Here is a 26475-nt window from a genome sequence, read left to right on the forward strand (position 1 = left end):
TAGGCTGTAGACTGTAGTAATCGGTTCTATATCTTCGATGTGGGGGATAATAGATATTTTCTATTAATCAATTGATTTACTTTTATTTGCGTCAATATTTCCTCTCAACTTTCCTACATGTAGCATTTGTTTTGGGCGTTTTGTTATACTTCGGCTTGCTGTATGTATCATCCAGAGTGACAGGTTGTAGTGCCTACATAGAGAGGACTCTCACTGCTGGTAGCTTTGCTGTCTAACTATACGTGCACTGGGGTAAGATCATGGTTCTTGACAACCTAGGTCGAAATTCTGGTAGTTCGATTATGGATACATATATATCGAGGGCTGGATCTCAAGTATATTTGTCGTCATGCTCAGTAAAATCAATCGTAGAATCTAACAAGATACCCAACTAACCAATGAAATATTTAGGGCTTATTGAATAAATTATTCTTCCACACTAATAAACAGAATATTCATCATTTACAATAGCTAAAGCTTTGACAAGATGAGACGTGAGGCATACCAACCCCACTGGCTAGACACCAAGTCACTTCCATCACTCAAGTCCTATAAAATATATGCAAAGTTCGATACCCTAAAGAATACAAATCAGATAGCTTTAATATACAAACCAGAGTAGGAAAATAATCCAAGGAGTAAAAACGGAGCAAACTCAGAAAAAACTAGGAAAGCGGATAACCATCGCATCGTGTCTCAAGAGAAAGTCGGAAACCGAATCAACCTCAGAAACCGGATATTGGAAAAAAAGCACGCTCGCTGAAATGTTCGACTAGCCCACCCCGAAACTGCGCTAATGTCCAACACACTTCCCCCATGCAGGCAGTCCACACCCCATACCAATGAACAGATATAGCAAGAAGATAACGACGACCACGATCATAATCATCAACTTAGTATTCTTCCACCACATCCGCCTCCGCAGTCCCCGGCTACGGATCCGGAAATCATGCGCACTCCCACCAAGCCGATCGGTCTTGTCAACCAGCAGATCGATGCGCTCGCCGCGCTCCAGGACCCGCTCGATATTCTCGGTCATTATATCACGGACGCTGTCAATCTCGCGTCGGGCTGATGCGAGCGAGTCTGCGGGCGGAGCGGTGTTGTAGGCTTGTAGGAGGGAGCGCAGCTCGTTGTTGAAGGCAGCGCAGCCGTAGGCGGGCAGTGAGGCGAACTCGGTTGTGGATGGTTCATAGGTGGTCAAGAACTTGCGCTTCATTTCTAGTAGGTAGGCGAATGGGATGCGGCGGCCTTGCTCTGCAGATGCAACTACCACGAAGCTCAGGGGAGCGTGTGAGTTGGGCTCTGCGATGTTGCCATCGTCGGATTGGTTGCCTGTTGGCGAGTCGGCAATGTAATGGACAAAGAGCCGTTCATGGGTGAAGGTGAGCTTTTGTGGTTTGTCGTGTGTGATCTTTGGGAGGATGATGGAGGCTAGTGACGAGGCGGCGGTCGATGAACTGCCCGGTGAGGAGTGTTCAGCCAGAATAGTAGTGCCATGGGCGATGCACGAGCTGAAGTGGATTATATTGTTAGTCTGGGGATAGTTTCTTTGATCGCTCAAATGTCAGGTAGCGAGACTTACTAGAGCAAAGAGTTCGTCTTGGAGGATGAAGCCATAGTGATTATGATGTCAGTGGCCGCGACCTCAAATATAGAGGGATCGTAGCAGAAAAGAGGAATAATTCAAAGTAATAGAGGAGCCTGCAGTTCTCAAGCGCTTGTATAATGCTTAGATATAGAAGCTACCTGTAGTTTGAAAGATCTTGAAATCTGGAGTACCTTGCACTGGGCCCCGGGGGTAGTCAGGTTCGCGCAAAGCTGCTGAGTCAGCCACCTCAACGCCAGGCGCCACCGGTTACAGCTCTTGAGTAGTTGGGGTCTTTTATATGAAATTATTTAATGAGAACGTATTCTTTCATACATAACTCAGTCGCATTCTATAAAAGGGGGCTTGCACCCGCTAGTCACAACCCGAATATTTCATATACAATCCTCTACTATGTATCGACTTTGTGTTGCAGTAAAATTTCAGTTCTCTTCCATGCTAGAATCTACGGGTTAGTAGATCATGAAGCATGAAAGTCTGGTGGCTATATTGCAAGTCATATAATAATCTTTACACAAGCTAGTTAAGAACTGCGGCCAGCGGTAGACATACCTAAAGTAGTGGAGTGGGGGTTGTGTCGCTGGATAAAGATTGTGTCCATAGCCCTTCTTCATTTTTTTTGGACTTGAGAACCATAGGTGTACCCAGACCTCGGGAAATATGGAGATGCATGGGTTTGTATGGTATAAAAAGCTTCATTTTGATGTGAATAACAAGAATAGTCGGCCGCTTATACGGCGGGGCCTCTGTTCGGGACGACCTAAGACTTTAATAATCTGATCTATTTGGACGAAGATTGTATTAGGGATGTTATATGTAAGGACACTCTGGAGTCCTTTTTGGATGTTCTTTTTGGATGTCTTCTTAGGTGTATATGAAGGGGATAAAAAGCATACCTTTTCCATATCAATTGATATAACCCTTGAATTTACATTACACAACCCTTTCGGACTCGGGCCCGCGACCGTTTGACGGGCGTTAGCAGGTTGGGGTTGGTGCTTGTAAGGCCACATGTGGAGTACGCAATGCCAGACGGTGTGCGTCCTTCAAGTCCAAGCTCGGTGTATTCGTCCATACATAATCGGCTGGGTGCATTGTTGGTTACATCAAGCACCAACCACGTCTGCGAGGATGCGGTATGTCATGCTTTCAAGCCTAGCCTCCGACGAGGGTCAAGACGGAAGGGCGTCTGCCACAGCATCGATGTTTTCATCCTGGAACGGGGTGTCCACAGATAGGGCGTGGTGTGCGGCCAGCTGCTGTTGAAGGTATGGATAGAACTGCGCTGCTAGCTGGGGTAGGGTCTTACGGGTGCAATTGTATTCCATCAGCCGCTGAATCGTATGGTCCTGGAAGAAGACCCATGCCTTCTGAGACCCATGCCTTCTGAGGGTGGGCCTGCCCGAGACGGTGGGTACGCCCCACAGTTTGAAACACGCCATTGTAATTCTGTGACCCCTCTAGGAGGATGATCCGACTGCAACATCCATGCATATTCAAGCCTAGCGAGCCCCAGTTGAAAGTTGTTAAGAGGACCGTCGTCGTGCTCTCGGGGTTTGTAAACTGCTGGATGGCCGCCGACCGACTCTCAACAGACATACTAGCACGGATGACCGTGAAATCGACACCAATAGCAGAGAGGAACATTTCTACGAGCCAACGAGTAAACGACCAGTTGCAATACACCAGGAACCGAGGGCGTGGGCCGGAGTCATCGAGGCTCCCCTCAGTAAAGAGTAGGTGTAATAAGAAACCATATGCGAGGTATCGGGCCACTGCCATTCGGTTTGTCGGGATTGCGGTTGCCCGATCTTGAATCGTGCGGTGGAAAAACAGTCCGAATTCGCGATCATTGCCGACCTGATTAAATGCGTCAATGTCCGCCGAGAGGACATTATTTGCGGACCTCTGAAGGAAGTGGGCTAAACCCGGGTGGACAGCCACGTGGGCCAGTTGCCGGTATATAGCCCAGTTCATCGAGGCTGCCTGGTCGGTCTGGGCGGGTGACCCGCTGGCCTGCGACTGCTTTCGGTGTTTTCGAACAGGTCTCCAAGCAGTACGGCCATGTGGTGATGATCACCACTTACAACGTCGAGCGAGCTCGATTCCAGCAACAGTTCCATTGGGTAGTGCTTATCGTTTCTGTGTGTGTAGAATTGACGTGTCGCGTGATGTGTCATGGTTGTGAACGATTTTGTGCTAGGACGGGGCCAACGCAGAACTGGGGTTCATCTTTCTTTACTGCGGCATCGGTTTTCAAAGATAGGTTTCCCAGCTTGGAGGCATGGAACCTGCCGGTCAAAGCGTAACGGCGGCCCACCGGCTCGGTGGAAGCTTCGGTCGTGGTCTACCTGGGTGGGCCGGGTGTACCGCATCTCGTCAGTTGTGATAGCCAATGAGGGGATGTCCGCACCCATAGTGAGCGTGGCGCTATCTACACCAGCCATGGTGTGGCCTGTTTCCCGCGACAGGTGTGTCGGTGGGATAAGACCTCGCATTTTGAGTGTTATGTGTCATCAGGCGAAGAATGGTCGGAAGTGCGCAGAACCCAGCCGCGGTGGTGAGATGCCCACGGCGACCGAGTCGAACGAGACCGACAGGTGAAAGCAGGTGGTAGGGTAGCTCGACATCTTCTCTCTTGTTGTTCTGCCCAGTCCTGACTCAGAAGAAAAGATAGTTATGTAATAGGGTTTGTTCTACTGGGCGTGTAAAGCTGTCGGGACAGACTAACGAAGTATAATTAGGAAGCTATGTGAATTCCGACTACGGAGTATGTAGGGAACAAATAGGAAATCCTCAGACTTGCCGCGTAAGAAGTTACTGAAGCTAAAAAAGTAGGTGGTATTTTACGAATCGAGAACGACCAATAAAATGAAATCGCCCCTCTACCGATACTGCTAAAGCACATTAAAACGATTTCACGAGACGACGGTACTTACTTGCTGAGCCTCCTTCTTCCGAAGGCCAAGGATCCTGAGGCAACAAATGACGCTTGCTAATGATTTGACTACGTTAGTTTCGAACCGGTGGAACTGCTCTGCGCTCTAAATGATTTTCCTCTTCCGTGCGAGCAAGCTGACCATCTTGCAGTTGTTCGAGGCTACTTGAAAAGAAAATTTATTGCACTAATGCAATATGCAATAGTGCGCACTGCAGATCTTCAGTTTAAAGGTTATACAGAATGTAATAATCTACTAATTGTCTTTTATATTTTCTGCCCATTATTGTTACCTATCCTTGCTTCCTGTCCTCTTCCCCTATTGTTTGCCCCCTTATCGTTTACCTTCTGTGATTGAGGCATAAATATCGCGAATACTTCCCTTCCATGTTACAAGCCTACCTAAAGGTTAGTGTCAAGCTCTATCTTTACTATGCACACAAAATGCATTTCAACCTTTTGATCACCGTCGCTCTTTTTGCAACAGAAGCGATTTCCCAATACTCCAGCAATGGAGATTCCTGCAGCTGGCCTGAAACTATACCTTCTTGCGACTTTGCCAACTCTGAAGGAGCCAAGATAGGTGATTTAGTAAATGGCTGGCAGTTCAAAGCATGGACTATTGAAGAGGGACACGAGAACGATTGTTTAACTCTGACCAACCCTGACGCCTGCTGTGAGGAGTATGTCACTGGGTACTCATCGAAGTTCAAGAGGCTCTGGTGCAAGAAATTAGGTCAGTGATACACCAAGTCCATCAGTCCTTGCTATGAAGGCACACTTTTGATGCTTATACTTATTTTCCTTTTAGCCGGAGTTCCTAGAGATGGGGCTTGTCCCCCCGATGATGAAGCACTTGCAAAGGTGTCGAAACCCCTTGGGGAAAAATTTAAGGAGATCTGCGATCAAGGAATCAAACCCGGTGGCCAGGTGGACGTGGATTGGTTCAACCGCCATATTATCCCTTATTATATGTCCAAGAAATGGCTTACGAAAGATCCGCCAAAAGGATGGGAAAAAGAGAAGGATAAAATCCTCGCGAAATGTCATAAAAATTCATACAATTACTGCAACGCAGGGGATCGGAAAAAGTGTGGAGATTGCGTCAAGGGGATGGCTGGAAGCTTGATGTTGAAATATGGTGCGACTGCAATGGCATACTGTCCTATTTTGGATAAGAAGATCGAAAATTGGGAGAAGGACGACAAGCCACAGGCGATGAAGTTCTTCACGGCATATTGCAAAACGAAAGGAAAAAAGTGTTGAATTGTCAAATACCCGTCCCTAATAAGCCGGCTTTTGGTCTTTTCGGATTCTTCTCAGTATTTTCAGATGTCTGTTTTCATAGATATTGTCTCCCCCTTCTCAGTTTGTTAGCTAGACGACAGAAAAAGGAAAAAAAAACCATACTTTGTGTTTGAGACTTTTCTATCTATAACCTTTGATAATAGTTAGGTTAAAAAATTCCAGAGGTCAAAATCCATTTCGAGATCGATGGCAAGCCCTGGAGCCCACATCTTAGTTAGGTCAGCATTCCAGTGGACCCGCCTCAATAATATCCATGGATGCTTTTTCAGTCAACCTCTCCTTTTCCCCTCTAGCTCTTGGAGTTAATACTCTTCTTCTTGTATACAAGCTGGGCCTTGAGCTAAACTGGAGCAATTGTTCAATTCTGTCTTTGATATGGGGACGAGACCCACAATAATCAGAAAAAGGCAACAGGCGGACGGAAGAGGGAAACCTTAAAGGAAAAAAAGTCATAACCGTCACGATGAATTCTGCCCTCGGAAACATTTTACGAAGACGCAGGCCAGATTACCTATCGCAAGACGACGCGATGTCACGTCGAACGCCCGTGATTCAGCCTTTTGCGGGCCGGGTTGGCGGCAATCAAGGCCTGGTGCTTGACCGAAGCAATCCCGAAAATGCAGAGCTACTCAAAAAAGTGCCCGATGCGGCGCCACTAATGACCTTGAGTGAGGGATTCGACCTTCGTAGTTTTTGCGATATCAATCTCTGGAGGTTCGGTTTCATTGAATGTATAGGTAAGAAATGAAGGCAGTATTTCGCCTAACAACTACCTACTCTATTAAGGCAAATGTGAAGCAATTGTGCTGATGTGAAAGACCAGGTACTATGCTTATGGTATTTGTCACGGCCTGGATCTCTATACAAAAGCCATTCACAATGAGTACCGGGTCATCATCCGGCGTCTTCTCTACCCCTGTTTTCCTTGGACCTCTATTCGGTGGAATCGCCAATTGGCTATTTCTAACGCTCTTCATCTTCACATTCTCAAACGTCAGTGGCAGTCACCTGAACCCGACTATTACTTTAGCCACATTCTTCGCCCGTTTGATTTCCTTTCCACGAATGGTTATATACCTACTCAGTCAAACTCTAGGTGGAGCCCTAGCTGGGTTCATACTTCAGTCGGCCTACGGCTCCACAGACTTCACAGTCGGTGGCTGCAATATTGACCTGCGGCTAGTTCCTGTTGCGGATGCCTTTCTTCTCGAGTTCATTTTCTGCCTGCTCCTGCTGTTCCTCTCCTTTGGAGTGGGCCTTGACCCTAGACAGGGCCAGATATATGGAGCAGCACTTTCACCTTTTCTAGTCGGGATGACGCTCGGTGTTGTAAGTTGGGGGTCAGCATTCACTCGGAACGGCTATTCTGGAGCTTGTAAGTAATGAGTTATAATTTCAAATCCCTACCTAGGTAATTTCGATGGGCTCATTAGCATGCACAGGTTTAAACCCGGCTCGTTGCTTCGGTGTCTACGTGGCCACCTCATTTCCCAGCTATCATTGGGTACATTGGGTAAGATTTGAATTGTCTATGACCATGCTTTTTCGTCTAACTAATTCCCCTCCGTAGGTCGGTTCGATTGTCGCTTCCGTGGGGCATGGAATTGTTTACTTTGTTGCACCCCCGTGGGGTTATAGAGCAATATAGCCTAAGGCAAATTTTTTTATCATCTTTGGTTTGAGCATTCATCTCGGCAGCTGCTGTGTCAACCACTGATATTCTCGTCCTGATTTGCAACAAAAACAACTACATTGTATGTTGTATATCTGGGTAGCAAATAGACAGGACGTGCGTGTGTGTGTGCATAAGAATTTGCTTTGCACAAATATTATATACTCTAAGCACTCAATCAAATGGATCATCCGACATGCTGTTATTCAACACACAGTCCATGGCCCAGCCAAGCGGCGAAAGACAGCCAGAGCCTGTGACCCGTGCCGTCTGCATCGCATTAGTATCATAGGTTTTTGACGCTAATATTGTCCCGGGAAAGCCCTTTTGAAACCTTAGATACCTGCCTAGTCGTAAGCAGGCTGAAGCTTTCCTTCCGGTTTAAATTTTGTTTAGTGGTCAGACTTACAAACCATAGTTAAGCAATGGCAGACAGGCCCAATCGCATCATGATCTCATAGTAACTTCTAGAATTATTATAAGATAGACTTATTGTAGTTACCCTCCTCGAATAACTTCATCGATTTTACAATTACCCCGATCATCTTACCTCGTCTTTCTTTTTGATATGGTCGAAAAGAGAAGTCCTGGGATCGGGGCAGTCATTTGGCTTACTTCTATTGGAGATTTATGTCAGTATCAACGATTCAGGGCATAATACTCAGCCTTGCCTGTTGTCCTGCTTGGGACAGAGTCAGAGTGCCCCTCAGACTGTGTTGAATATAGTTCATCATCGAGGTAAGTGATTCGAAACTCTCCCGTTATCTGAGACTACGCCAGCGCAGTCTATAAAGAAAGAACACAGGGTCTGATGATGCTTAGCATTAGGCTGGCATCTTGCGAGAGAGAATTGAATAGGGTCGGTGCTGCTCAGAGTATTCAACAGAGTGTATTAAATACAGTTCATAATTGAAGCAAGTGATTCGAAACTGTCCCGTTATCTAAGACTGCGCCAGCGTAGTCCATAAACTAAAGCCATAAAGCCGTAGTTTCGTAGTACTTTTCTGAACTATCACGAACGGGAAGATGCTGTTAGCACCTCCTTCGAATACTTCTTTCCATTCAGTACTTATTTCGACAACCTTTAAGAGCTTTTGGATGATACCGAGCCGGTTAAAACGCCACTCAGAGTGGATGGATTCATCATCGAGGCAAGTGATTCCTACTCCCTGTTACGATCCAAGGCTCTGGGGGAGGAGTTTTGTGGGGAAAAAAAAGACTTGGGTTCCTGAGGGAGCACAAACGTGAAGGAAAATATGAGTGTCATCATTCCGTAGATACATACTTCACTGCAAACCAAGGTTTACATCGCCAGACTTCATCGAGCGCCACTGAGCCATTTCCCCGAAGCCAGAAAGACTACTCGCATGCAACTACGGTGGACACTCTTCTCCCTGGATTTCCAATGCTCGCTACGGGTCGAAATGCCCCTGCCAGACAGAAGAGCCTCGTCAAATGCCCCTTTCTGAGTCAAATACGTGGGAAGAATCATCCTAACACAGTTGAAGTCCTGGAGAAAATGAGGAGAAAGTCATATAGAGGCAGATCAAAGGGCTTGCATAGCGTCGACCCATGGAAGGACTTATTGGAGGACCTTTTTGGACTGAAAAATAGAAAGGTGGTGGAAAGATAGGAAAACACCTGTAGATAAATTTACTATACATGTGCCTACAACATGCTACCTGAGTAGCGTTTGCACCTAGGTAGTTTGTGCATATGCAATAGAGAGAAGTAAATTAGATTCCATTTTGAGCGATGCCCTTTCTCGTGCAAACATTCTGCTTCTGTAACTCCAGTCAAAAAGAAAAAAGAAAAGAAAAGAAAATCAACGGGGTATTTTAGAAATAGTTCTGGACATCGATGAATTCGAACTCAGCATCATTACCTTCATCATCCACCTTGTCTATTTCGATACCCTCGGCGATACCAGCAAAAGAAGGCTCAGGCGATCCCATAGCCATGGTAATGGTGCCATCGCTCTGTGTTTCGTATTCGCCATCGTCGGTAGTCAGGCCAAGATCCAGCGATGATATCTCATCATCGGACCCGGTTACCTCCATGTAAGTTTCCGACTGCACTTCATCATGGCTCTCACAATTCTCATATTTGAGCCTGAACTGGGAATAGTCGGTAGAGTCCACGGACATGATATCCGACGCGTGACTGTAAGTGGCGTTGTGAGATGCGCCATAAGCGGTGCTCTGAGTGTCACTAGCCTCGATCTCGCTGAGAGAATCATTGCTTGAGGCCACACTGCCAGTGTGCACGGCGGGCCCGGGACCTGAGAATCCACCGATGTCCATGGCGGGAATGATTAAGTCGGTGAAAACACCGCCTGTTTCATCGTCATTCCCGCCCGCCCATAGAGGTAGGTATTGGAATTCATTGTATGTGAGGCAGGTTAGGGTATCTGTAAGTTCGTGTTGCATGGTGGGTGGGCCAGGTTGCTGTAACATCTCTAGTGCGTATTGTCCCAAGAAAGAGTGAACCTCATTTTTGAATGTCCTTTCGTGGAACATTTCTGCTGAGATGTCTGGCTTTGGTGGCATTGGATATAAAGGTGGAGGACATGGATTAGGAGTGGGAGCAGGAATGGGATTGAGGAAGGGACCGTTGTTGGAGGTGCTGTCAACCTCGTTTCCAGATTGTGACTTCCGGACGTTAATGGTCATCTCCATCGTAAAATGTCCACCCGCATGTCGCGCAGCCAGAGCCTCTTCCTCCTGACGAGCCTGACCTCTAGTTCTAACCGCTTGGTTGAACACATGGCTCATCTGGCGAACTTCGCCAGAGGATACCTGGCGAATCCCTGCTGCGGTTTCGGCACCAAAGGCTAGTGAGCCATTACCGATTTCCGCTATCGAAGAATGAGACTCCATACGAGGTGCTTCATCTTGATAGAGATCGAGCGATACCAGCGCACCCCAGAAGTTTTTCCCGATCAATCGCTGAAGGACAAATCCCTTATCTATGCCCCATCGGTGGTATGGGTTTTCGGATCTCGCCAAGTTTGGAGCCACATGGAATGAGCGATTTGTGTCTCTTTCCTTGATCAAAGCCCCGTAGATGCGGTCACGAATGAATTCCTTCAGCGTCATGACTAGTTGATGTACGATTCCTTGATCTGCAGGATAAAGTTGAAGATGGCGGGTAAGCTTCTGGAACTCAGCAACGTGTGCCAACCAGGGCATTTCACTCCCGGTCAACTGTAAGAAGCACCGAACAACGTAGTCCCCGAAACTCTTGCTGGAATATTCGATACGCTGCACCTCGGTGTCGTCTAGAACATCAGAAATCCGGCTCCGCACCAAGTTTTTCATGGACCCGATTGGTTTGAAACATGTCGCCCGAATCAGATACAGCAGGGCTTCATCCCCGACCATTTCAACGAAAGAATCTCGGCAGAGGCAGGGAGATTTGATACCGCATGCCACTCGATATGCTACCTCGGGATGAAGTTCAATGAACCGAGTGTTGTTGAGCTCGTAGAACCAGGAGATGATGTGGTCGCAAATGGCCGGCACCGTAGCCACGTCAAATATTTTGGCGAGCGCAAAAAATGTCCACATCTTGCAAGGAGTGTCTATTCTAGGGTTTAGTCCTTCCAGAACGTGGAGAATGTGCTCAATGCCTTCACGATGACGCGAGGCTGAGTATTCCACCGGCAAGCCTTTCTCCTCTACTGTTTTAGGCTGTGATTCCGGAAATTGGTCCTGCGATTCGAATGAGGATTCAATCAGCTCATTTTTAAAATATTCGAGATCCTCGACATAGGCGGCCCCGGGTTCAGGTGATATTTTAGGGAATTGTGTAAGCTGCTCCGAGGTTTCCAAGTCATCTTGTCCCCCGACACACGACAATGGCAGGCTCCACATATCCCCCTTTGAGGCCCACGTTCTGATACTCATAGGGCACGAAAGCTCCGTTAGGAAGATGACTGCATCTTCTTCCAGGGTTGGCGGTGTGAGGTCCAAGACGTATTGGATTCCATCTGGAAGTTTGCCAGTCAAGCCGCGTCGCTTTCGGACCCGGGTCTGCATTTTCGGATTGAAGAGTCGTTTGAAGTAGACTGAGCCTGTAGCCAATAATTTCTCACTGTGGATGCGATGGGGAACTGTCTCTGCGGAAAAAGGCAACTTGGCTCGGATTGTCTCCGGAGCAGGATCAATGAATACCAGAGTATCTGCGCCATGGAGAAGAAGTAGAAATGGCATTATTGTGAGGTTGAAAACTGAATGCTGAGAATCCGGGGGACTCGTTGGGAGCGCTGTGGGGGTATTGAGGGGGGGTATTGAGGGTGTTTGTAGGGTTTGAGATAGTGCCAGATTCGCCCATAGTATCACTGTTTGGTCCCTGTTGCTGATTTTGCTGATTTTGCTGATGCTGTTGCTGTAAGAGTAGAATATTTTCAGTTTCTCCCCGAGGGGTGTAGCCTGGAGGGTGAGGTAGCTCCATTTTGGACAGAGTTTCAAGAGGTCACCATGAAGAGAAGATGAGATAAAGATGGAGATGACTAGAGAGTAAGGTAAGAGTTAAGTCAAGAGCACGGGGAATGTTATAATAGTTCACTTAGGTAGCAGAGGAGTAGAAGAAGAAGAAGAAGAAGGAGGAGGAGGGAGATTGTGGGGGAATGGGGAATGAGGCTCTTCCGCCTGAAACGAGATAAGTACGTGTATAACAAACAGCGCCTTGTCATGTCTTTTTTAGTAATATTTTAGATACTATTCTTTTAGTTGTCTTCCTAAATGCCTTCCCAAATGTATTTTTTATATATTTCCTCCCCTATTAGTGTTAGACGCAAAATATAGAATATAGTGAAAAAGGCGTAAAATGACTAATATCTCTCTACCCATGACACTAATTTCAATATTCCCATAGCAGCCTCTTATAGGTAGCTATACATACCAGATATACCCTAGGAATTTATTACCTTAGTCACCGCTTTTATGAGGGCTCTTAGAGTCAGGCTGAGTAAATTTCAGTCAAAGGCTTAGACATGACCTCTTGTTTAAGGGTGCCATATTTTTCTAATCATCGCCAGGTACCTCCTCAGAATAATGAAGCCAAGATCTTCATTTATGTAACAAAGATGATAATGGGGCGAATTGGCCATTTAAATCTGTCGCATCATCTCCTCCCATGGAAACAAAAACATATTGATCCCTACCAAGACCACAACAAATCCTCCAATGAAAGATAGTACGGCCCTGACCGGATTCAATGGGTGTTTAATGGCGTAAAAAGCCCAAGAAGCAGCAGACAAGAACCACCAGACTGGGGATACAGCCCACGTAATCCGATCTGTATAGAGAATTGAATTAGTAACTTCCTTTAAAACTACCTAGTAGCTATCCTGGGGGTCAAAAGAGAATCCGAGATGATGTTACATACCTTGCTTAGCCTGTAATCCTAATTCCGGTAAAATCAACAGTAGTACGACAGACGCCAGAGCCAAGGCAGAGGCACTGGCGGCATCTGAAGATAGATAATATGGTCAGTTCAAATGATTCAATTCACTTTCAATGGGAAAAGGAAGAAGAAAAAAGAAAGCCACATACAACTGCTGATGATCGCCAATGGTCTTGCATCCAGGAGCTCGGATAAATCCTCCTGAATCGCACTATAAATACACAAACCGACATTGTCCCCAAAGATACGCTGGATAGTCTCTTGAGACGCTGGCGTGAGCCGTGAAAACTGCCCGATTTCCCATTTACTGGCGTGTTTCTCTGCATCGTCGACGGAGACGTTATATTTGTTCACGAGGAGTTGGGTGATGTAGGTGCGGACTTCGTCGGCGGGCGCATTGGCCGACGGGAATGTCTTGAGACCTGTTCTTGGTGGAGATGTTTTCTTTTCCATTGTGAGTTTGTAGAATTCTCTGAAATAAAATAAATGAGATCGTTCGTGGACTTGTCCGGCATTATATACTGATTAGATATGTTCCGAGGATGTGCCGGGCACTAGCGCCTATAATCGGGGCACACGCGTTGAACCACAATGGCTAGGTTTCAAAGGTAGGGACGCGGCACTTGCGTCATTAATTTTAGTTGAGCCGCGCCAAGCACCAACACCGAGAGTACTGTCATAAATGAGGTATGTATTTTCGAGAAGTATTATTTTGGAGTATTGGGGATCTATCAGTCAGCCTTGGTACTATGCCCTGCGCCATGGATGTTTCCCGAGGTCCAGTGGGGACTCCCGTCTTCAGCCGCACTCTAAACCTTGGTCACGTTCCATATTCCAAGTTTGGAAGCTTATTTCTAGTCCACCAAAGGTGTAGTAAAAGTAAAAGCATCCAAGAGATAATTGAGGAAGAAGAGAAAGCTGTCCAAGGTGACCTCGGGAAGACCCGTGACAAGTGGCGGATACCTTACTCACCATGCGCTCATGTCCATGTCATTCTTTTTTCTATAGATATCCAGTGAGGAAATTTTATCTTGCTTTTGTACAATTGAATCTTTCCAAGCTACTTGCGCTATTAAAAACAACCCCATCTACAACCCATCTACAACCCCATCATGGCTACCATGACAGAAGCCGTTTATCAGGGTCGGAAACCGATGAAGTCAGTATCTGCCCCGTGAGTAGATGTCCGTCTGTACTGACGCAAAAGAAAATAAGATCTCGCAACATCGCCCTCCTAAGCATCTTTGGGGTCGTTAGCGGTACATTGCTGATGTTCCGCCTCCTAGCTCCCCAGCCAGGCACGCTCAATACGAACGAAGAGATAGCGGCGTTCCGGGGTGGCGATTCTGATCAAACAGACCAAGGCGAGATATATGGACACACTGCCCGCCCGCCTCGAAAGGGAAAGGGATATCAAGTGCCCAGAGGAGGAAGCGTTTGAGGGGAATGCTGTCTGGGAGCATGAGCATACTAGGGAAGAGCATTGAATTGGATAGAAAGTTTGGAATCTGAACATTTCGATTTCATGTGTGGACTGATGAACATTGAACCTTGCCCGTTATGCACCCCGAATGAGATGGTATCTGGTATCCGCAAAACAAAAGCCAACACGCCAGGTCAAAAGTAGATATCCCGAAAGCAAAAGAACCACCCGATCAATTTACAGGGATTTTTACACGGTGTTACCACCAAAGGGCAAAATGTACTAAACAGTTAGGTAGACGGCAGGGTATCATCACCGGGGGCATTTCCTTTGAATGGGCTTCCACCACTCCCAGCCCGGCTTCCGGGTGAATTGACACTTTTCTTCTTCGAGTCTTTCTTGTCACGCTTCTTTTTCTCACGTGTAGCACCCCGGGACTCATCCGGTCGGCTTGGACTGCGACTGGACTCGCTGCGGCGGAGATCTTTGAATTCTTTGATCACCTCGCGGAATCCTTCTTCGATGTTGTTCATGCGAGCTAGAACCAACTTGCTGATCATGTCTTGGGTTTGGATTGGGGCTTCACGACGAATAACGGGTGGGGCAAAGCCTAGCTGGGTCTGGAAACTAGACGGAAGGGCACCGGCAAAGCCACCCGCCACGGCCTTGTTGTCGCCTAGGTCAGATCCCAGATCGAAGAGAAGGGATGATCGACGACGTGTGCCTGTGGGCCGATCAGATAGGTAGTTACTGTTCACCTCGGGGACGGACATGTGGTTTAGTCCAATCGCAGGATTCCGAGGACGAGATACGGCTAGAATGTGACGCTTCATGGTACCTTGGTCTACTGAGGCAGAGGCGATAGGAGGGGATTCTCCATCGGAAGAATCGGCATCTGGCCGTGTAGGCGTGACCCGGCCTTCCGTCTCTTCATTTGGAGATCCAACGGGATTGTACAGCATGGTGACACCGGAAGCATTCCGCGTGTGCCTGATGCGACGTGTAGGGCTGTTGCGACGTGAGATAATCATTGCCGTAGATGGGCGAGAGCTGTAGAACTTGGGCGAGGGTTTCTCTGCGCCTCCGACCGAGTCAGCCATCTCACCCGTGGAGCCTGGGGCCAAGTTCTTGTCATCGTTTGAGTCGCCATCGTTGCTGGTAAGTTCATCATCGCCCTCCATGTCTGTATGATGCGAGAGTTGTCGTTTCTGAGTGGGCGAGACAGAGGGTCTTGTGCGCCGAGGCCGGATGACTGGGCTTGTAACGCAGCTTGTTCGGTCCTCGGGATTCGAAGCAACCGATCGGGTCGTTTCGGTGAAATTTCGAGGTTTGTTGGCCAATCTAGCCCGGAATGGAAATTTGGGTCGTTGCCGATGCACCCCACGATGGTCCACAATTAGCGAATCCCCATCATCAGGTCCATTGGCTGGTTCAGAGCCAATCTCCTGCATCCAGTTTTTGATGACGTTATTGGTCTGGTGTTCATGCACAGTGCTCGGTGGCCCTCGGATTCGATCGTCATTGTAAGGACGTCGAAACACTTCCTCCAACGCTCGATCCTTCTGGAATGTTGCCACAGAGGGCTCTCGCCTAAAGACCGATGCACTGGTGCTGAAACCACGGAATCGACTGGGCTGCCATTTCTGGGCTTGAGGTGGAGTTTCATTCTGTGTAGGTTCAATTAGATCCATCGGCTGAACGACTCGAGAACAGAGGATTGTCTTCTCATAGAAACAAATTGTGAACAGTATGGGTAAGTGTGTTATCTTGATAATGGTCCGGTTGAGCCGAATGAATTCACGGAACGGCATCAAGTATCGGAATGGTGTCACTAGCCAGGCAATGACGTTTGTCGGCGCCACATAGGAGAACAAAGCATCAGACTTGACCATCGAGATGGTATTGACAGCGAACAAGAACTGATGTTCTTGATTTGCATTCTGGACAATTCTCATGAAGGAATTGGTCAGAACCGTGATCAAGATAGTGACGACGACAAAATGACAGATGAACAGGAAGACCGTCAGGATAGTTTTCCCTAGAAAGTTGTATTCATCCCACATTGCCCATGCGGTTGGCGTAAATCCCATCAGCATCTGGAACAAACCATAAGCCACCACTTTGGGGGACTTGTTGTCTCCAAAGTATAAGAAAGAGACAAAAAAGCCAGAGCAAGAAATGACGATGAGTACAAAGACGGCAATTAGATCTGATGCCATTATTCGGAAAGCAATGAGGAGTTGGGAAAAGTAGCGATAATGATCCAATATGGAAAACAACCTCGGGAATAGCAAGGGAGCTGTAGCCGTAAGAACATCGAACTGAAATGAATTAGCATATATCGATAAAAGAACCTTCGTGAAGATATAAAAACTTACGGCTTGATCGGCGATGAATTGACTTCTAGGGTATGTCAGGAATGTGCCGTATATCCTCAAGCAATAGTATGCAAAGAGCAATAGCAGAATCCCGACGTCGAACAGATTCCAGAAGCTCATCAGATAAAGACTAAATCCTTGCTCATTGAACCCAACAACTTCATCAAGCATAAATCCGGCACTCCAGAACCAGAATACAATTTCAAGAGATGTGACCCTGCGGCTGCGCTGTTCCAGAACAGCCAGGAAAAGTCCCAAGAGTACTGCAAAGGATAGAGTGGAAAGAAACTGTCGATAGCGCGGCACTCTCAGCCTCGATAACTTGAACAAAGATGCGTCCCGGGGTTGTAGATTGTCACTGATCGCCGAAGTGTCTTATTGCTGGAGTCGGTTGTAATGTCCCCATTGGGATCCATTGTTGCCCCATAATCCAGGTTTCCACCTTGCTTCATGTTCACAGGACGGTGGAGATTGTCGGCGGCAGAGTGAAAGACAACCGTTCCTGCCCAGATAGCCTCCAATTGTTGCACCACGACAGGATGAGCCAAGAACCGCTTGGCCTGCGCGCGAATAGCGACTTCCAAGCATGAGACACGGGCAGCAACCACCCGTTTCCGCTGGGGGCCAGTGACTAGTGTCGTGGATTGATCCTGGCCCTGGAGGGGATAGAACTCGTAGGACAGCGCATCGATCAATTCTCGGGTCGAGTATTCCCGCAATAGCTTTATTGCCAATAGTTCACTGACCATTGCCCGTGTTTGATTTGCCCCGCTATTCCCCGGACTCAGGTGTATTTCTCTCTCGAATTGCAGACAATTGGCCATTAATGCATAGAGGGTCGCGCGCGAAAAGTGGGCCGACATGATCTTTTGCAGGATTGGCTTGATCAGGAACTGGGAGACCTGCGGCGAGCGTAGTTGGTCCCATGTTAGGGTGGTTTCGCAGCGGGAGGCTATCAAGGGACGGATGGCGTGGGTAATGTTGTAAACAGGCAGCGCATCTAATCAGTTGGTCAATTGTTCACCGTACACATTGTACCCTAGAGATCTCTTCGTACCCAAATGCGACGCAGAGAACATAGGCAGTAGAGGTGTAGACTCGAGTGGTCCGTCCTCTTCCTCTTCATCCCAGTCCTGATCCATATCTTCTTCATCGATTTCCTGAAGCTCTGGCCCATCATCGCTGCTTTCATCGGCTCGGGGGACGCGTCGCGGGTTGTTGTTCGCGCCGCGAAACCACGGCGAAGGGGTCGAGAATGGGGACTGCTCCATCTGCCCGCGCTGGCGCTTTGGACGAAGCAGCGAGGCGAACATGGCGAAGAAATTTCAAGATCTAGATCGGCATAACATAACCGAGGTTGTTTGTTGGGAGGTTGTAGGATGTTAGAGCATTGCGGAGTAAAATGCGATAAGACGCGAGAAAACCAAAGGAAAAAAGCAGGAAAGCAAACAAGCAAGAAGTTGAAGGTTAAAAGTGCAGGCCAAAGCGGGATTAATTTAGTCCAAAGATCTCATATGTACCTTTTTAGTGTTAGAGGAAAATCTAAGCTCCCACTATGGTCAATCCCCACGTCATTGTACTGATTACCCCGGTTCACCCCTTGTAAGCTTATTTTATCTCCAATCTTTACCTAGATATTTGTTTACCTAGGTGGATATTTAGATCTATAATTCCTTATAAATCCTTATAGATCTTTAAACTATTAGGTGTTATAGCTATCCTTGAACTTCAAGGGATATTGATTATTTTTTTGGTCATGAATCCTGTTATTTCACCAACATGCAGAGGATGTACATACATAATGCCTACATATAACAGCACTCGATAGGTCAGAATGATTCGCCACATGTGCGACATTAGAAGGGATGACCAGCATTGTACTACACTTATCTATTGGATGAGATGATAGAAGCAATACCTATAACATATACATTTATTCATCTATATAGTTATCTAATACTGTTCTACTCCATATATAACGTGTGGTATATTTACCTGTGGGCTGCCCACATCAATATATGATACCGTTATCGGCCCACTGCCCGTGCATTGCATCATATGCAGTAACGCTTGCATGTATATAGAGGAAAATTGGGATTTACAGAGAGAATTATAAAAACCTACAAAAATCATCAATTGACCATATATGATAAAAATGAATAATACCATAGCATAATAGTCCATAGGAATTATACGGAAAATCTCTGCGGTGAAACTGATTGACCGAAAGCAGAAAAAGAGTGGGTCCCGAAAAGGCTTTTTGCACGAAAATATTTTCTGCCGAAACTCGCTTTTCCTCTCTTCCTCCTCCACAGCTGGTTGCAGCAAACAGTTTCTTTTCTTTCTTTTTTTTATATCGATACTCCCTTCTGCGGTCCTTTCTTCCCTTACAAGCCAAACAAACAAAATTTCGCAGATGAACTAGAGTGACCTGCTCGCACTAGATCGAACTAGATCGTCCTCGAGAGGACTTGTTCCCTCACACCAATTCCGATGTCTCCCAATTCCCTTGAGGATCCAGCTCTGCCTACCAGCCCACACCTTGGTAGTGTAGTTGGCTACCCAGAGACCCTGCCCAACATGAATTCTGTCAGTGGAGTGATCAAGCCCGCCTCCATCCCAGTCCGGGGTGGCTCAGACCGGTTGGCTGCCCTCGAACTCGCGGATGGCACTATCTACCAAGGTTACAACTTTGGTGCTGAAAAGAGCGTCTCGGGTGAATTGGTCTTCCAGACTGGTATGGTCGGTTACCCCGAGTCCATCACCGATCCCTCATACCGCGGCCAGATCCTGGTCGTCACTTTCCCGCTTGTGGGAAACTACGGTGTCCCTTCGCACGATGAGATGTGTGAGTTCCTGAAGGACTTGCCCAAGCACTTCGAGTCCAGTCAGATTCACATTTCGGCCCTGGTGGTGGCAGCCTACGCCGGTGAGGATTTCTCCCACTTCTTGGCCAAGTCCTCCCTGGGCGATTGGCTCAAGTCCGAGGGCATTCCGGCCATGCACGGTGTCGACACTCGTGCTTTGACCAAGCGCCTTCGTCAGACCGGTAGCATGCTGGGTCGCATGCTGCTGCAAAAGTCCGGCTCCACCCCAGATGCTGCTGGTGTTGCCGGTGTCGACTGGAAGTCACACTTCGAGGAGACCGAATGGGTGGACCCGAACACAAAGAACCTCGTCGCTGAGGGTGAGTGATCTACAAAGCTGATACAGCGAAAAAGCAAACGAAGACTTGGTTTCTAACAGTATCTTTTTTTTTCTCTTACAGTCTCAATTCGCGAACCTCGCCTATTCACACCTCCCGCCGATGTTGCCCTCAAACACCCCTCCGGCCGTGGAGTCCGCGTCCTTTGCTTGGATGTCGGTATGAAGTACAACCAGCTGCGTTGTTTGCTTGCACGCGGTGTGGAGGTTTTGGTTGTGCCATGGGACTACGATTTCCCCACCCTTGCTGGAAAGGATTTCGACGGTCTCTTCGTGTCGAACGGTCCTGGTGATCCCGCGACCCTGACCGTTACCACTAAGAACCTGGCCAAGATGTTCGAGGATGCCCGCACTCCCGTCTTTGGTATCTGCCTGGGTCACCAGTTGATTGCTCGCGCTGTCGGCGCTCAGACTACCAAGATGAAGTTCGGTAACCGCGGTCACAACATCCCCTGCACAAGCATGCTCTCTGGCAAGTGCCACATTACTTCTCAGAACCACGGTTATGCTGTGGATGCCAGCACCCTTCAGAACGGATGGGAAGAGCTGTTTGTCAACGCCAATGACGGCAGTAACGAGGGTATCCGTCACACCAGCCGCCCCTTCTTCAGTGTTCAATTCCACCCCGAGAGCACACCCGGCCCCCGGGATACCGAGTACCTGTTTGATGTGTTCATCAACACCATCCAGTCTACCATTGCCTCCGCCGAGGCTCTCAGCCTGCCCGTCTCTTTCCCCGGCGGCACCAAGGCCGAGAATATCGTGGCTGCTCCCAGAGTCTCCGTCAAGAAGGTTCTGGTTCTTGGTTCCGGTGGTCTCAGCATTGGCCAGGCTGGAGAGTTCGATTACTCTGGCAGTCAAGCCATTAAAGCTCTGAAGGAAGAGGGTATCTATACCATTTTGATCAACCCCAACATTGCCACCATTCAGACCTCCAAGGGTCTGGCTGACAAGGTTTACTTCCTGCCCGTCAACGCCGAATTCGTCCGCAAGGTCATCAAGCACGAGCGTCCTGATGCCATCTACGTCACTTTCGGTGGTCAGACTGCCCTTTCGGTCGGTATCCAGCTCAAGGACGAGTTTGAAGAGCTCGGCGTCAAGGTTCTCGGTACCCCTATTGATACTATCATTACTACCGAGGATCGTGAGCTGTTCGCTCGCAGCATGGATTCCATCAACGAGAAGTGCGCCAAGTCTGCTTCTGCTTCCACCCTCGAGGAGTCCCTGCGTGTAGTTGAGAACATCGGCTTCCCCGTCATTGTTCGTGCCGCCTACGCTCTTGGTGGCCTCGGCAGTGGTTTCGCTGAGAACATGGATGAGCTGAAGGAACTCTGCACCAAGGCTCTGGCCGTCAGCCCCCAGGTGCTGATTGAGCGCTCTATGAAGGGCTGGAAGGAGATTGAGTACGAGGTTGTTCGTGATGCCCAGGACAACTGCATCACTGTCTGCAACATGGAGAACTTCGATCCCCTTGGTATTCACACCGGTGACTCCATTGTCGTGGCTCCTTCCCAGACCCTCTCGGACGAGGACTACAACATGCTGCGAACCACCGCAGTCAACGTCATTCGTCACCTCGGCGTTGTCGGTGAATGTAACATTCAGTATGCCCTCAACCCCTTCTCTAGGGAGTACTGCATCATTGAGGTCAACGCTCGTCTGTCTCGATCCTCCGCCCTGGCCTCCAAGGCTACCGGATATCCTCTTGCCTTCATTGCTGCCAAGTTGGGTCTTGGTATCCCCCTGAACGAGATTAAGAACTCGGTCACCAAGTCCACTTGCGCCTGCTTCGAACCCTCGCTTGACTACTGTGTGGTCAAGATCCCTCGTTGGGATCTGAAGAAGTTCACTCGCGTGTCTACTGAGCTTGGTTCCTCTATGAAGAGTGTCGGTGAAGTCATGAGTATTGGCCGAACCTTCGAGGAAGCTATCCAGAAGGCTATTCGCTCTGTTGATTTCCACAACCTTGGTTTCAACGAGTCCGATGCCCTCATGTCTATCAAGGGCGAGCTCCAGACTCCCTCTGACCAGCGTCTGTTTGCCATTGCCAATGCCATGGCCGCCGGTTACACTGTTGATGACATCTGGAAGCTCACCAACATTGACAAGTGGTTCCTCAGCCGCCTCAAGGGCCTCAGTGACTTCAGCAAGTCCATGTCCACTTTCAATGCTACCTCCGTGCCCGTGCCAATGATCCGCCAGGCCAAGCAGCTTGGTTTCTCTGATCGCCAGCTCGCCAACTTCTTGGACTCCAACGAGCTTGCTGTGCGCCGCATGCGTGTTGAGGCTGGTATCACACCCATTGTCAAGCAAATTGATACCGTCGCTGCCGAGTTCCCCGCCGTGACCAACTACCTCTACCTCACCTACAATGCTTCCCAGCATGATCTGACTTTCGACGATCACGGTATCATGGTCCTGGGTTCTGGTGTCTACCGTATTGGTTCCTCGGTCGAATTCGATTGGTGTTCCGTGCGTACCATTCGTACGCTCCGCGAGCAGGGTCACAAGACTATCATGGTCAACTACAACCCCGAGACTGTCAGTACCGATTACGATGAGGCTGACCGCCTTTACTTCGAGAACATCAACCTGGAGACTGTTTTGGACATCTACCAGCTGGAGACTTCCAGCGGTGTGATCATGTCTATGGGTGGTCAGACCCCTAACAACATCGCTCTGCCTCTTCACCGTCTCAATGTCAACATCCTGGGTACTTCCCCCGAGATGATTGATGGTGCTGAGAACCGTTACAAGTTCTCCCGCATGCTGGATCGTATCGAGGTTGATCAGCCCGCTTGGAAGGAGCTGACCAGCATTGAGGAGGCCCGCGGATTCTGTGACAAGGTCGGCTACCCCGTGCTGGTCCGTCCCTCATACGTGCTTTCCGGTGCTGCTATGAACACTGTCTACTCCGAGCATGATCTGGCTAGCTACTTGAACCAGGCTGTCGATGTCTCCCGTGAGCACCCTGTTGTTATCACCAAGTACATTGAGAACGCAAAGGAGATTGAGATGGACGCTGTTGCCCGTAACGGTGTTATGGTTGGCCACTTCATCTCCGAGCACGTTGAAAACGCTGGTGTTCACTCTGGTGACGCTACTCTCATCCTGCCTCCCCAGGATCTGAGCCCGGAGACCGTCCGTCGCATTGAGGAGGCTACCCGCAAGATCGGTAATGCCCTGAACGTTACTGGTCCTTACAACATTCAGTTCATTGCCAAGGATAATGACATCAAGGTCATTGAGTGCAACGTTCGTGCCTCGCGTTCGTTCCCCTTCGTGTCCAAGGTCATGGGTGTTGATTTGATCGAGATGGCCACCAAGGCCATGATTGGAGTTCCATTCCAGGAGTACCCCCCTGTGTCAGTTCCCAAGGACTACGTCGGTGTCAAGGTCCCCCAGTTCTCGTTCTCACGTCTGTCCGGTGCCGACCCCGTCCTGGGTGTCGAGATGGCCTCTACTGGTGAGGTCGCCTCGTTCGGTCGTGACAAGTACGAGGCCTACCTGAAGGCTCTCCTGTCCACTGGATTCCGTCTGCCCCGCCGCAACATCCTCTTCTCCATTGGTGCCTACAAGGAGAAGCTTGAGATGCTGCCCTCCATCAAGAAGCTCCACGATCTTGACTACAACCTGTTCGCCACTGCGGGTACCGCTGATTTCCTCAAGGAGAACGGTGTGCCTGTCAAGTACCTCGAGCACCTTCCGGACCATGAGGAAGAGGACATGAAGTCTGAGTACTCTCTCACTCAGCACCTGTCCAACAACCTCATCGATCTGTACATCAACTTGCCGTCCAACAACCGTTTCCGTCGCCCGGCCAACTACATGTCCAAGGGTTACCGTACTCGTCGTATGGCTGTTGACTACCAGACTCCTCTGGTCACCAACGTCAAGAATGCGAAGATTTTGATCGAGGCTATTGCTCGCCACTTCCCTCTGAACATCATCCCCGCCGACTACCAGACTAGCCACCGCACTGTGGTCCTCCCCGGTCTGATCAACATTGCTGCATTCGTCCCGGGTCTCGTTTCTGCTGGTTCCAAGGACTTCGAAACTGTCTCTAAGGCTTCGATTGCAGGCGGTTTCAGCATGATCCGTGTGATGCCGGTCGGTGTTGAGAGCTCGGTCACCTCGTCCCGCGACCTTAAGATTGTCCAGCAGAACGCTCAGGGCAAGTCGCTTTGCGACTTCAACATCTCTGTTGCTGCCACTGCCACCAACTCGGACCAGATCATCCAGATGACTGGTGAAGTTGGATCTCTCTTCGTCCCCTTCAACCACCTGTCGGGTAACATCAACAAGGTGGCCACTGTCACCAACCACTTTAGCTCTTGGCCCTCGAGCAAGCCTCTGGTCACTGATGCCAAGAGCACTGATCTTGCCTCGATTCTGTTGTTGGCCAGCCTCCACAGCCGTAACATTCACGTCATGAGTGTTACCTCCAAGGAGGATATCAGCCTGATTGCTCTGAGCAAGGAGAAGGGCCTGAAGGTGACATGTGATGTTTCCATCTACTCCCTCTTCCTCACCAGCGAGGAGTTCCCGGCCTGCAGCTCCCTGCCTACCGCCGAGGACCAGAAGGCTCTCTGGGACCACATGAGCACCATCGATGCCTTCGCCATTGGCAGCATTCCCTTCCAGCTTGCTGGCAAGGAGGCCACCCCCGAGTCCGGTATCGCTGAGTCTATTCCTCTGCTGTTCACCGCTGTCTCAGAGGGCCGCCTGACCGTTGAGGACATCACCACTCGTCTCTATGACAACCCCAAGAAGATCTTCGAACTGCACGACCAGGTCGACAGCTCCCTCGAGGTCGAGGTTGACCGCCCCTACGTTTTCCAGAACCAGGGTTGGTCTCCGTTGAACGGCAAGACCATGCGTGGCTCCGTTCAGCGTGTTGTTTTCCAGGGCAAGACCACTTGCCTCGATGGCGAGATCACCAAGGATGCTGTCAAGGGTGCCGACATGTCCACTCACCGCATCATTCCCACCTCGCCTGTGCAGAAGCCCGTCACCCCCATGGCCCGCCCAGAGAGTTCCCTCGATAGACACGTGTCTATCAATGGCACTCCTGGCCGCCGCTTCCGTGCCCTGGACAGCGCTGTGCCGGCTGCCGGCGACTTTGGTCCTCCCCTTTACGTCGCCTCCTCGCAGGTCTCCCCCTCGCTGGCCGACATGCTCTCCCGCTCTCCCTTCCGTGGAAAGCACATCTTGTCTGTGAACCAGTTCTCTCGCGCCGACCTGCACCTGCTGTTCACCGTCGCTCAGGAGATGCGTCTTGGTGTCCAGCGCCACGGTGTTCTTGAACTCCTGAAGGGCCGTGTCCTCACCACTCTCTTCTACGAGCCCTCCACCCGCACTTCGGCCTCGTTCGACGCCGCCATGCAGCGCCTCGGTGGACGTACCATCGCCATCTCCACTGAGCACTCTTCTACTCAGAAGGGCGAGACCCTTCAAGACACCATCCGCACTCTCGGCTGCTACGGCGACGCTGTTGTCCTGCGCCACCCCAGCTCGAACAGCACTGAGATCGCGGCCAAATACGCCCAGGTCCCCGTCATCAACGGTGGAAACGGCTCCCTTGAGCACCCCACCCAGGCCTTCCTGGACCTGTTCACCATCCGCGAGGAGCTGGGCACTGTCACCGGCTTGACCATCACCTTCACTGGTGACCTCAAGTACGGCCGCCCCGTGCACTCCCTCATCAAGCTGCTCCAGTTCTACGATGTCCGCATCCAGCTTGTTGCCCCCAAGGCCCTCGCTCTCCCCGAGGATGTCCGCCAGCAGATCATCGCCTCCGGCCAGCTGGTCCTCGAGTCCGAGGAGCTGACTCCTGAGATCGTCGCCAGCTCTGACATCCTGTACTCCACTCGTGTGCAGAAGGAGCGCTTCACCGACCTCTCCGAGTACGAGCGTCTCAAGAACACCTTTGTCATTGACAACGCTCTGCTCAAGTACGCCAAGAGCCACATGGTTGTCATGCACCCCCTCCCTCGCAACGCCGAGATCTCTGAGGAAGTCGACTTCGACCAGCGGGCTGCTTACTTCCGCCAGGTATGTTTTGAATTTCCCCTGATTTCTTGAACAATATACTAACTACTTTATAGATGCGCTACGGCCTCTACTGCCGCATGGCTCTCCTTGCTCTCGTCTTGGCGCCATGAATATAAAACTCTTTTGCCATTATAATTATTTGGGAAAGGGAATCCATGGATTCACGCGAGACGTTTGTTTTCCTTTTTGTTTGAAAAGTTATGTTTTTCGATACTCCGTACTCAGCGTGATAAATCGCTGTATAGATTAGATGAATCTCCGTTTCATTTGACGGTCCCGTTCAGTGTATGTCTCTATTTCTATGTGTGTATATTATGTGTTATGTGTTATATGTGTGTTATGTGTTATGTGTGTTATGTGTGTCGTGTTTTGCGTTTCCATTTTGGGATGATTTGGGGTACATCGGGGTCATTTTGGGGTCATTTCGGTCGTTTTGGGCATTTTTCTTTTTTTTTTCTTTTTTTTCTTGGCATTTTCTGG

At 49.2% G+C, this 26475-nt stretch overlaps 10 protein-coding genes across 10 annotated transcripts; 4 read left to right on the top strand and 6 right to left on the bottom strand.

Annotated features, from left to right (window-relative positions):
* Positions 1-793: 793 nt before the first annotated feature.
* N7471_013302 (synaptobrevin family protein) lies at positions 794-1620 on the bottom strand (the record flags this gene model as incomplete). Its single annotated transcript, XM_057286021.1, has 2 exons — positions 794-1514; positions 1586-1620. 2 exons carry the CDS (start codon positions 1618-1620, stop codon positions 794-796), a joined length of 756 nt encoding a protein of 251 aa, XP_057129346.1.
* A 1294-nt stretch (positions 1621-2914) lies between these two features.
* Positions 2915-3789, bottom strand: N7471_013303 (C-terminal helicase domain-containing protein; the record flags this gene model as incomplete). Its single annotated transcript, XM_057286022.1, has 2 exons — positions 2915-3631; positions 3697-3789. 2 exons carry the CDS (start codon positions 3787-3789, stop codon positions 2915-2917), a joined length of 810 nt encoding a protein of 269 aa, XP_057129347.1.
* A 48-nt stretch (positions 3790-3837) lies between these two features.
* On the bottom strand, positions 3838-4107 carry N7471_013304 (Helicase C-terminal; the record flags this gene model as incomplete). The annotated part of the gene is made up of 1 exon (XM_057286023.1): positions 3838-4107. The coding sequence occupies one exon, from the start codon at positions 4105-4107 to the stop codon at positions 3838-3840; it is 270 nt and encodes an 89-aa protein (XP_057129348.1).
* Positions 4108-4926: 819 nt separating this feature from the next.
* On the top strand, positions 4927-5951 carry N7471_013305 (uncharacterized protein). The gene is made up of 2 exons (XM_057286024.1): positions 4927-5283; positions 5359-5951. The coding sequence occupies exons 1-2, from the start codon at positions 4935-4937 to the stop codon at positions 5811-5813; spliced, it is 804 nt and encodes a 267-aa protein (XP_057129349.1). The 5' UTR covers positions 4927-4934; the 3' UTR covers positions 5814-5951.
* Positions 5952-6734: 783 nt separating this feature from the next.
* N7471_013306 (MIP transporter) lies at positions 6735-7503 on the top strand (the record flags this gene model as incomplete). Its single annotated transcript, XM_057286025.1, has 3 exons — positions 6735-7230; positions 7298-7368; positions 7426-7503. 3 exons carry the CDS (start codon positions 6735-6737, stop codon positions 7501-7503), a joined length of 645 nt encoding a protein of 214 aa, XP_057129350.1.
* A 1862-nt stretch (positions 7504-9365) lies between these two features.
* N7471_013307 (uncharacterized protein) lies at positions 9366-11741 on the bottom strand (the record flags this gene model as incomplete). Its single annotated transcript, XM_057286026.1, has 1 exon — positions 9366-11741. The coding sequence occupies one exon, from the start codon at positions 11739-11741 to the stop codon at positions 9366-9368; it is 2376 nt and encodes a 791-aa protein (XP_057129351.1).
* Positions 11742-12563: 822 nt separating this feature from the next.
* On the bottom strand, positions 12564-13399 carry N7471_013308 (uncharacterized protein). Its single transcript, XM_057286027.1, has 3 exons — positions 13086-13399; positions 12919-13002; positions 12564-12828 (listed from the first exon to the last, which is right to left on the bottom strand). The coding sequence occupies exons 1-3, from the start codon at positions 13387-13389 to the stop codon at positions 12641-12643; spliced, it is 576 nt and encodes a 191-aa protein (XP_057129352.1). The 5' UTR covers positions 13390-13399; the 3' UTR covers positions 12564-12640.
* A 649-nt stretch (positions 13400-14048) lies between these two features.
* N7471_013309 (uncharacterized protein) lies at positions 14049-14377 on the top strand (the record flags this gene model as incomplete). The annotated part of the gene is made up of 2 exons (XM_057286028.1): positions 14049-14095; positions 14152-14377. The coding sequence occupies 2 exons, from the start codon at positions 14049-14051 to the stop codon at positions 14375-14377; spliced, it is 273 nt and encodes a 90-aa protein (XP_057129353.1).
* A 272-nt stretch (positions 14378-14649) lies between these two features.
* On the bottom strand, positions 14650-18050 carry N7471_013310 (ion transporter; the record flags this gene model as incomplete). The annotated part of the gene is made up of 4 exons (XM_057286029.1): positions 14650-16680; positions 16738-17000; positions 17066-17737; positions 17795-18050. 4 exons carry the CDS (start codon positions 18048-18050, stop codon positions 14650-14652), a joined length of 3222 nt encoding a protein of 1073 aa, XP_057129354.1.
* A 1180-nt stretch (positions 18051-19230) lies between these two features.
* On the top strand, positions 19231-26431 carry N7471_013311 (bifunctional carbamoylphosphate synthetase/aspartate transcarbamylase; the record flags this gene model as incomplete). The annotated part of the gene is made up of 3 exons (XM_057286030.1): positions 19231-19924; positions 20006-25995; positions 26049-26431. The coding sequence occupies 3 exons, from the start codon at positions 19231-19233 to the stop codon at positions 26103-26105; spliced, it is 6741 nt and encodes a 2246-aa protein (XP_057129355.1). The 3' UTR covers positions 26106-26431.
* Between the last annotated feature and the right edge of the window lie 44 nt (positions 26432-26475).

This window comes from Penicillium samsonianum (assembly GCF_028829775.1).
Source record: "Penicillium samsonianum strain IBT 33392 chromosome Unknown utg000009l_segment0_segment0, whole genome shotgun sequence".
In the NCBI taxonomy this organism is placed as follows: Eukaryota; Fungi; Ascomycota; class Eurotiomycetes; order Eurotiales; family Aspergillaceae; genus Penicillium; species Penicillium samsonianum.